Source organism: Colias eurytheme, chromosome 27 (genome assembly GCF_061535395.1).
Source record: "Colias eurytheme isolate Ceu_HAF_F1 chromosome 27, ilColEury1 Martin Lab GWU primary, whole genome shotgun sequence".
NCBI classification, from domain to species: Eukaryota; Metazoa; Arthropoda; class Insecta; order Lepidoptera; family Pieridae; genus Colias; species Colias eurytheme.
The window spans coordinates 4437963-4448414 of record NC_143006.1 but is presented as its reverse complement, the minus strand read 5'-3'; the positions used below and the strand labels follow the sequence as shown (position 1 = coordinate 4448414).

The following is a 10452-nucleotide window of genomic DNA, read 5'->3' as shown; positions in this document are numbered from 1 at the left end:
TATTAATGTACAAAATTTATCTACAAAAAAAAAATAAAAATATGTGGTTTTCAAATCGCCTTGTTTTTTTCTACCCGACGGACCCAGAAAGAGGGTAATGTATTTGAGCTGCATGTATGCTTGTTTGTTTGTATGTTTGATTCTATGTGTGCCTCTGCAGTCTAAACACTTGACCGATTTTTATAAAATAACTAATTCCAAATACATTTAAGTAAAATTTGACCTAGGTAGGTCAATTAAAATACTAATGTATTTTTGTCTTAAATTACACTATTGCTACAATGAAACAATTATAACGGTTTAAATCGCGGTATTTATTTTAGATTATATTATATAGATTTTTGGATTTTTATTCTATAGTATCAAGATCGCTTGCGTCGCAGTATCAGTGTTGCTATATGAGCGACGGTGGCGCCCTCATTTATTTTCATCTCTTTTGTGTCGCACTGTATGTGCCTGTCTTTCACATTGTCCGGTCCGATATCGGATATCGGAGCCGACACCGATATTCCCAGTGGCTATCGGACGATAATGTTCAGTGTTGCCAACTTAATTTTCGAAAAGGCAGTATACCAACAGCAAAAAATCACTAGTTTGTGTATTTTCAGCGTAGACAGAGAATCCAATAGACACCGGCAATGCGTGTCGCAGAAAGAGATAAAAAAGAATACGTCACAATATTTAGGGTTACCATGTGAGGGAAAATTTACCCCGCAATTTGTAAGATACAAATCTCTCAATATCATTATTCACATAACATAAGTGGATAATAATGAGATATCCACATTACATACTTACATGTTTATACTAATATTATAAAGAGAAAATGTTTGTAATTATGTATGTACATATGTATGTATGGTTTTCGGAGCGCAGCTAGTATATAATAAACATATTACTTTTAGATGGGTAATACATATTATGTATATACACATACCTATATATTATATAATCCATACTATATAATATTATAAATGCGAAAGTAACTCTGTCTGTCTGTCTGTTACTCAATCACGCCTAAACTACTAAAACAATTTGCATGAAATTTGGTATGTAGATATTTTGATACCTGAGAAAGGACATAGGCTACCTTTTATTGCGAAATATGTACCACGGGCGAAGCCGGGGTGGACCACTAGTATGTATAATATATATCATTATCATAATCCCATATAAAAATGTGTATGTAATGATAATGTAGATGAAAACTCGATTGTTCATTATTTTTTATAAAATAAAATAAAAAAAATAAAAGAATGTTTATTTTCGTAAGTATTAACAGATACACACGTTAATTATATTGACCGACCCGCGAACGCGCAAAAAAAACGAAATTTACTTAATAATAATTTATTGTAATAAAAAAATTACATTTAAATTATCTCTAACTTAATTAACTACGTCCCTCAGGTTCAATGTTGGAAGTTGGAACCAAGAGTGTCCATTGTCTTCGGCGGGGCAGCGTCGCGGTGGTGGTGATTGCCGTAATACTTTCTAACCTTCGGTTTTGGTTTCCAATCTGTTCATCCTGTAGCTACAATCCAAATTTGTCGTAAATTATCCGGTTCAGGAAAACTGGAACAAGCCATTGAATATTTCAGATATTTAATTAAATACACACTGCAGAATATATATTATTATTTCCCATAATAGTGGGTAACAATTTGTAGAAAAGTTGGCAACACAAAATTTTTTAGGTTAAAATTTATAATTGTTATTTTTGTGGTTTTTAAACAATGTATTCAAGTCAACAGCACGTGATACACAATATATTAACACGCTGAAATATCATGAAGGCCTATAAACTGATAAAGAGTTGTATACTTACGAGTGAAAAGACAATCCAGGCATTTTCGTTCCACTATCACTTTAACACCCTTTAACGCTACACCGCACCATGGTATTATTTTATAAGGTATTAACAGTAAGTCTAAATCATTAAAAACCAAACATACCATGAATTACGTAACTTAGAACATGTAAAACTAAAAACTATATTTTTAGGGAAGACGATAGTTAGCTGTCAAACTTTGTTTAGCAAAGTAGGTTTCTTTTCTTGAAAAAAGTGGCACGCTGGGTGAAACAAAAAATTTTATCGTTCTCTCTCATTTCTTTACACAACACCGGCATAAGTTGCTCTTTTTCTTGTGTGAATGCGACATAAACTATCAATTTGTCTATTGGTTTCTCTGTCTACGATTTTCAGTCTTATAGGGCGCTCAATCTTTAAAAAAATTCCTTGCTTTTAACCTAAAACCCTTTCTATTAAAAGAAACCTTTTTTTATTAAGAAAACACACATTTAAGTATTTATAGACATTTAAAATACGATTTATACGGCAGGTATTTTTATTTGCCGTATTAAAATATACGACAATTGACTGAACTGAAGTAAACAAAAATATATTGCGTTCTTAAATTCAAATATCTATCTTCGAAAAAATTAGTGTCTATCATCTTTATTTTATCTCATTCTGCCTCGCTCCTCCTCCTACTCGGATGTTGGTTGTGCTGTTTATTGTATTGTTGTCATTGAGTGCTTTGTTTTTAACCGACTTCAAAAAAAGGAGGAGATTTCACACCGATTTTATTTTTATTTTGAATTTACAACAAAGAATACAAAGTTTGAAAACTCTTAGTTCTAAAATAATTGTTTATGACAATAAAATAATTTATGTATTTTTTATTTTATTTTATTTTCTTTATTGGAAAACATACAGAGACAAAGACAGAGATATATAAAACAAAAAATCTTATTAACTAAAGATACATGAAAATGCCTCCTTATAGTGTTTTCACTGGGAACATATGTTATTATTTTTGCCAACACTCAGCAGTAAGAGCGACAAGAAAAAATAATCGATAAGTAATATTTATCATGCGTACATAAAAACGGAGGTAAACAAGTATTTGCAAAATCTTTACACATTAACATTCTTACATGTTCACATTACCGTCTTTACCATAGGGGCACAGGGGGCCAGTGCCCAGGGCCCCCCATCGTCTGGGGGCCCCCCTGGAGGAGATGTAGGACTGACAATTTTTCTCACATAAATCTCAAAATATTTTATTAAAAAGCAATACACTTTTCTCGTTGCCAGAACGTCAGATCATTTTCAGATTTATTCGAATCAAAACATCTATGTATAGGAATAATTCGAGTGATTCGTACACCATTATAATTAACTTATCAGACATTTACTCGAATTATTTATTTACTTATTAACGTAATATAATATATTTTTACTTGAATTATTTTGGGAATTATGAAAATTAATAACAAGTCTAAGTTTACAGAATAGCATATTTATTTATTTATTTATTTAACACTTTATTGTGCAAAAAAAAACAAAATATACATAAAGGTTACAAAAAATAAGATTAGAAAGCACAAAAGGCGGCCTTATCACTATGCAGTGATCTCTGCCAGGCAACCACGGGGAGAAAGGCAAAGAAGCGCAAAAAGTTGTCGGACAAAATAAAAACATATTTTTAGAATAGGGTAGAAATAATAAGAGAACACAATAAAATATATACACATTTTATACAGTACATGATATAAATACGTAAAAATGAACAAAAATAAAAAATATATAAATAATAATATTACTAATATTACCTAAATAAATATATGAAATACAAATATATCATAAGATACTCATACATACACATATGCATACTACATAGTAGTAACTATATAAATATTAAATATATATAATATATATATATATATAAATAAATATAAATATGTCTAAATAGAAGTATACTACATAAACTAATCCGAATTATAGGCAGTTAAGAGGAAATGATTACGGACATGATGTTTAAAAGAGGATAAGGAAGGAGCAAGTCTGATTTTTAAAGGTAGGGAGTTCCATAACTTGACGGCAGAGACAGCAAAAGAACCCGCATAAAAATTGGTGCGATGAGAGGGAATACACAAAATAAGTTTGTCAGCTGATCGAAGAGAGTAGTTTTCGCAGTGTTGAAAAATGAAGTTATTCTTAAGGTAGGAAGGAGAGGAAGGATCGAAAAGGATACGGTATAGTAATTGAAGACAGTGGAGATGATGTCGGAGGCGAATAGGGAGCCACTTGAGGCGTCTGCGATAGAAAGAGACATGGTCGAATTTGCGAAGGCCGAATACAAATCGAATTAAAAGATTTTGCAGACGCTCAAGTTTCTCCATATTCTCAACCGTAAGGTCAGGAAAACACACATCCGCATAGTCGAGGATAGGGAAGAGAAGGGATTGAGCTAACATAATTTTTGTTGGAATAGGCAAAAAGTTACGTAGACGCCGAAGAGTACCCGATGCCGCATACACCTTACGACTGATCTCTTGTAGGTGGTGAGACCACGATAGTGTTTGGTCGAGATGAACACCTAGATTTTTAACCACCTTACAATAAGGAATTGTTACTCCACCAAGGCAGACACTGGGTAAGGCGCCCCAGTCAATTTCGGAAACGAGATACGGACTTCCCATGATAATCGCGTGACTCTTTGCAGGATTGATTTTTAGACCGTATTCGTCACTCCAATTGACCAGGGTTGCTAGTTCGGCATTTATATGTCGGATAGCACTAGGTAAATTGTTGAGCGAGGCCTGGGTGTAGATTTGTAAGTCGTCAGCGTACATATGGTAGAGAGAAGTGAGGCGCGAGGTTAAGGAATTTATAAAGATAGAAAAGAGGAGAGGTGACAACACGCCACCCTGCGGCACACCGGCGGAGACAGCAGCCCAAGAAGAGTGGGTGTCACCCATCAGAACACGCTGCCGCCGGCCACGCAGGTAATTACGAAACCAGTCAATCACCGAAGTTGGAATGTTAATCAAACGCAGCAGACTCAGCAGTATGTCAAAGTCGACTGTATTAAAAGCATTGCTGAAGTCTAGAAGAGTAAGAACTGTGAGCTGCTTATTATCCATCCCTGCACGAATGTCGTCTGTTACCTTCACTAGAGCAGTAGCTGTGCTGTGGCCAGAGCGGAACCCGGACTGGAAAGGACTCAGGATATTGTTGGAGTTAATGAAAGTGGTTAATTGTTGATGGATAAGGCGTTCAAGGACTTTGGAAAGGAAGGGTAAAATAGAAATAGGACGATAATCGGATAACAATTTAGGACTAGATTTTTTAGGTAGAGGAATAATGTGGGCATCTTTCCAACAGTTAGGAAAGGTCCCGGACGAAAGAGAGAAGTTAAGGATATGGGTAATGGTGGGATTAATTATATCGAGGATAGGGATGATCATTCTACGACTCACAAGGTCACAGCCGGCAGCGTTAGAGGCGATGGACAATATGCTTTTCTTAACATCACAATCGGTGAGTTGACTAAAACTGAACGGGGGAAATTCTGGAGTTGGAAGAGAAGCAAGGTTATCTAGTGTGATTTGTTTTAAAGTATTGTTGATATAAACTGAAGATGAAAAATGCTGATTTAAATTATCTATATTGACATTGGGAGAGGACAAAGAATGGGAATTTTTACCAACTCCTAGACTTTTTAGGAAGTTCCAAATTTTGACAGAGTCGCCGTTCTCGACAGATGAATGGAAATGGCGTCGTTGTGCGTCTCTACACAATATGTTGCAACGATTACGAATTGTTTTGTATTTCTCCCGGGCATCGTCTGTTTTTGCAGATTTAATTTTGGCCTTAGCTCTATTTTTCTTATTTAAAAGTGATTTAAGGTCAGGAGAAAGCCAAGGAGCTGGAGTATGTTTTCTCTTCACAGGTCGAGTGGGTGCGTGTTTATCGTATAGGCCAATTACAAGATTATTAAATAAGGAAACCTTGCCATCGATGGATTCGGCATCAACGACACTCTGCCAATCACACAGCTTAGCATCAGCAGAAAGCTGACTTAGGTCTATCCCAACAAAATTACGTAGCATAATAGTAGAGGGTTTGAATTTAGGAGGACGAAGGTTATAGGACAGATAAAGGAGATCATGGAAGGAAAAAGCGTCAGCAGGGCATTGACCGTACTTAGCTACAAGACTAGGTGAAGATACAATCATTAAATCAAGGAGGGAGGGATTACAGCCGGGAAAGAAATGGGTAGGATTAAGTGGAAGAACCTGGAGACTGTGGGAGTTTAGGAGGGAGAGTAACTTCTTGCTACGGCTGTCGCCTTTTAATAGACATGTGTTGAAGTCACCCATAAGGATTAAATGATCATATTGGGGAGAATAAAGGTCAAGGAGGTCTTCAAAACTGGAAAAATAATCGATGGAGAGGGAAGGACTATAAAAAACACCGACAAGAATTTTGGAATAGGGCAGATGGACTTCAAGGAGAATATTTTCGGTGGAATTAGGGGGCGGGGGTTGAGGAGAGGAAAATACCAATTTATAGGGAATATGGGAACGGATGTAGATGGCAACTCCACCACCGCCTCTCACAGTACGGTCGTTGCGAATAAGGCTGAAGCCTGGAAGGGAATATGCGGATGAAGGAAGATTAGGCTTGAGCCAGGATTCAGATATGAGGATCGCGTGTATGTTGGTGGAAAGGAATGAAGTGAGTAAATCGGGAAAGTGGGCAGGAATGCTTTGAGCGTTGATGTGTACAACATTAAAGTTTCTCGGGACATCCAGGAAAATAGAGGAAAGAGTTATATCAAGAGATGGCGGAGACACACTACGAAAACTATCCTCACTGCTGCCAAGAGAATCGGAAGAAGGTGAATCTAAACAATCAATAAATTCGGAACTATCGTTAACAGACATTATAATAATATAAACATAAATAAATATGTACTATAATAAATAAAATATAAGAAAAAAAAAAAAAAAAATATATATATACAAAAATCGCTTCAATACCCCTAACCCACCGGAAAAAATAAATAAAAACAAAACAAAAACAAACAAAAAAAAAACGACATTTACAAATAATAAAACATAAATTTGAAAAACCGATAAACGCATAGTGAATGTTAAGTCTTATTTACAACACTAATTCCATGTGACAGCTGTACGACTTGACATTTGACAGCAGAAAAAGAAAAAAAATATGACATTTAAGTAGGGTAAACAATAATATAAACTACCGTGCGAAAAATATTATGTGAAAGCTATAGAATAATATGTAGAAGTAATAATATAATAAAATTATAACTAAACAAGAAAACGAAATATACAAAATATGAGACACTAACTTAAATGATGAGAAAAAAATACAAATACAAATCTTCTAATATTATATGGGAAGACAGAAGTTTACAATCTTTAGAGTTATTTGTTAATTAATAAGGAAAATAAGGAAAGGCACTATTTAGCTCTATTGGGTCTCCTATTACGCGCTGCACCTTTGACATCCATCGACGATGAAGAATCAGTCTTCGCAGGCACACTGACACAAGGCTTATTACCAGTATCACTCGCAATGGCCTTCAGATCAGCGTTGGTTTCAATACGGTGGCGTGAACCATCAGGAGCAATCACATAAATGCGACCATCTCGAGTCCAACTTTTAGTGACACCAAACCGCTCTCTAGTGGCCATGAAGAGATCATGCCGGTGCTTAGTAAGGAACTCCGATAATGTGACGCCAGATCCCTTCAGCTTCGCTTTGGCTGACCATAATTCTTGTTTCAAAGACAGATTGTTAAACTTCAAGAGAATAGGTCTCGGCTTGCCATCCTTCAGAGATCCCAATCTGTGACATTGAGTTATGCAGTCCGCAGACAAGTTAGGAACCTTCAAATGTTTGGACATCAACTCAAGAGAAATGGTGATGGGGCTTTTATCAGTATCTTCGGCTACACCGTGAAGCAACAATATCTTCCTCCGATTTCTCATCTCTAAGCTGTCATACATTTGACTCAGAGAATCAACTTGGGTTTGAAGGCATTGAAGTGATGTCACAACAAAGGAACGGAAAGCAAGGAAATCAGAGGCCAGACGAGATGGAGGACTTGCCAGAGTGGTAGTTGAAGTGGACTTTTGAAGTTCCTGCTGGAAATCTAGCATTCTTTTGTTGAAGAGTTCAGACATTTGTGCTAGAGACTGTTGTATTGCCTCCATAGTGAAATCAAATTTGTGAAGTGATGAAATCAGCAAAGTTAAGGATTATTATAGTGGTTTTTTTTATGGAAAATATAAAAGTACATCCGGTGAGTGTTTTAGGGGCTTACTTATAGCATAATTTAATATTTATTCAATTCAAAAGTATAGAGCAAGAAAAAAGGCGTGCTTACTTTTTTGACAGCTACCCCCAAAAAAAAAGGCATACAAGGGCGTTGTGACTTGTGACAAAACTTTAATCTCTGGGCCTCTAGACAAGTGGCAGAAACGCTAGAGAATAGAATCCGCTATTGATACTAATTGATATAAGCATATGACGTTTTGCTAATGTTTCGGTCACACTACCGAAGAACGACCACGACCAAAATTCCCATCCAGCCGAAATTTGGTAAAATTATTAAAAACACAATCTATACTTAATATTATAAAGCTGAAGAGTTTGTTTTTTTGTTTGAACGCGCTAATCTCGGGAACTACTGGTGCGATTTGAAAAATTATTTCGGTGCTAAATAGCCCACTTCTTTGGCAAGATTATAAGATACCAAAATCGTTGAATTACTCCATGACGTTACGGTATTGTTATGATGCGACCTTGAAATTTTACTCTCAACGCGCCTAAAGAAGTTTCACTTCAAAAATATATTAAAATTTCCCAACCTTCTGTTACTAGGAAAAAATTTTTTCTTAAAAGTCAATAGATAATATATAGGTTTTTCGTGATTTTTACCGAATCGGTAAGTTTTATCATATAACCACTTTTACCCAAATTGTAGATCATAAAATTATCTATACAAAAGAATCAATACATTATTTTACTAAGATGTAGCTTCCTACCATTTTCTAAGATATAACGATTTATAAACTCATCCCATCCTTATAATATGCACACGTTTCTTAAATCACTTCACACCTAAATGATTTTATGATAAAACTTATCGTTTCAGTATTAATCGCGAAATCACCTATTTTTTTTTTATTTATAACCTGGAATATGTTTTTTAATTCACGTACCGGAATGACAGTTAATTTTGTATTTAATTTTTAGTAATCCTTTGAACAATTTTACTAATTTTCTGCTGAATATGAAATTTTGTAGTTTTAAAGGTCCTAGAATTTAGTGAACTCTGTTCACACCGAACCATTTCTATACGAATAGATGACAAGCGTTTTGACTTTTGCCATTTGCCTAGGCCTATGAATAAATTATGTCAATAACGCACGCAATAATTTTGATCAATATGAAACGGCTACGAAAGAAAAAATCCAGATGCTTATTAAAAAGATAAATTTGAAAAAGAGAAAGGTAATTTGAAAAGTAATTCTTAAAATATTTCTTAATTAAATTTAATTTAAGTCAACTTTGGAGCGCCATTACAGCAGCAGCGTTTCAAATGAATTATATAAAAAAAATAAGGAAAAAAAGTTTCCTCAAAAGACCATATTATAATACAAGATTGGTCAGAAGTAACTTTTTTGTAAAATGTATAAAAAAAAATGTAGCAAAAATTTTACATAGAAATTTTCTCGTTTCTTATTACTTCTTTAAGTTTCAATTTAGGGCAAAAACATATATAATTGTGGGAAAAAATTTGTATACCCAGTTTGATTTATTTATGTTTCAAAGGGCCCCCAATTCTTGTGTGCCCAAGGGCCCCGGCATAGTCTAAGACGGCCCTGCATGTTCAATAGCAATTTTTTTACATTCATTTTGTAAGACGAAGAGGAACAAGAAAACATATCAAGATCATTCATATAGGTATTATAAAAACTGGACATTCTGTATCTTTAACTTACAGGAAATTACAACAATCATATTACAAATATATTTGAACGAGTGACAATATTATTTTAGGATATTACAGTGTAATAAGAAAAAGAAAAGAAAATGTGAACAAAGATTGTATCACTTAATAAATTTATCATAGGTACTAAATGAACTTTTATAAATGTATGTAGTGAAAAAATGACTAAATGACTAACTAGGTACGTCTTGCTAAAATATGTATTACCATAGACAAATATAAATTATATTCGTCCATGGTATTACTAAAACTATTAACCCTTAACTAGAGTCGTGGGTCCAATGGACCCAGGTTGAGTTTTTAAAGTCTCGTTTACTCCACGGCACTTACCGCAGAACGTCCCACTGCTCAGTACCTTCCTATAGTACGCCGGAGCGTATCCTGTGAGACAGACGTGTTCGGCTCGGTACTCCTTAGGTAGGTACTGACCTTTACAGGGGTCCACTGGACCCACGACTATAGATACGTATCTTTTTTATTTTCGTTATTAAATTTATTATTGTATTTTTATTTAGTTTATCGCTATGTAGAATCCCAGAAGTGTATGTGTTGATAACGAAGAGATGTTAGAACAATGGTTAAATGAAGAATTGTTAAGAAATGATGAAGACTC

The 10452-nt window shown here is 34.7% G+C and overlaps 1 protein-coding gene across 1 annotated transcript; it reads right to left on the bottom strand.

Moving 5' to 3' along the window:
• Positions 1–2944: 2944 nt before the first annotated feature.
• LOC149896870 (uncharacterized) lies at positions 2945–6738 on the bottom strand. The gene is made up of 3 exons (XM_090117072.1): positions 5269–6738; positions 4332–5001; positions 2945–3015 (listed from the first exon to the last, which is right to left on the bottom strand). The coding sequence occupies exons 1-3, from the start codon at positions 6736–6738 to the stop codon at positions 2945–2947; spliced, it is 2211 nt and encodes a 736-aa protein (XP_089973198.1).
• Positions 6739–10452: the final 3714 nt, after the last annotated feature.

What these genes read in the sequence shown, in the direction of transcription:
- LOC149896870 (XM_090117072.1), bottom strand. Translation starts at nt 6,738, where the DNA reads ATGTCTGTTAACGATAGTTCCGAATTTATTGATTGTTTAGATTCACCT. An exon ending in ACGCTGCCGGCTGTGACCTT is followed by an intron (nt 5,002 to 5,268) that starts GTGAGTCGTAGA and finishes AGTCCTTTCCAG; the next exon opens with TCCGGGTTCCGCTCTGGCCA. An exon ending in CCACCTACAAGAGATCAGTC is followed by an intron (nt 3,016 to 4,331) that starts GTAAGGTGTATG and finishes CATCTCCTCCAG; the next exon opens with GGGGGCCCCCAGACGATGGG.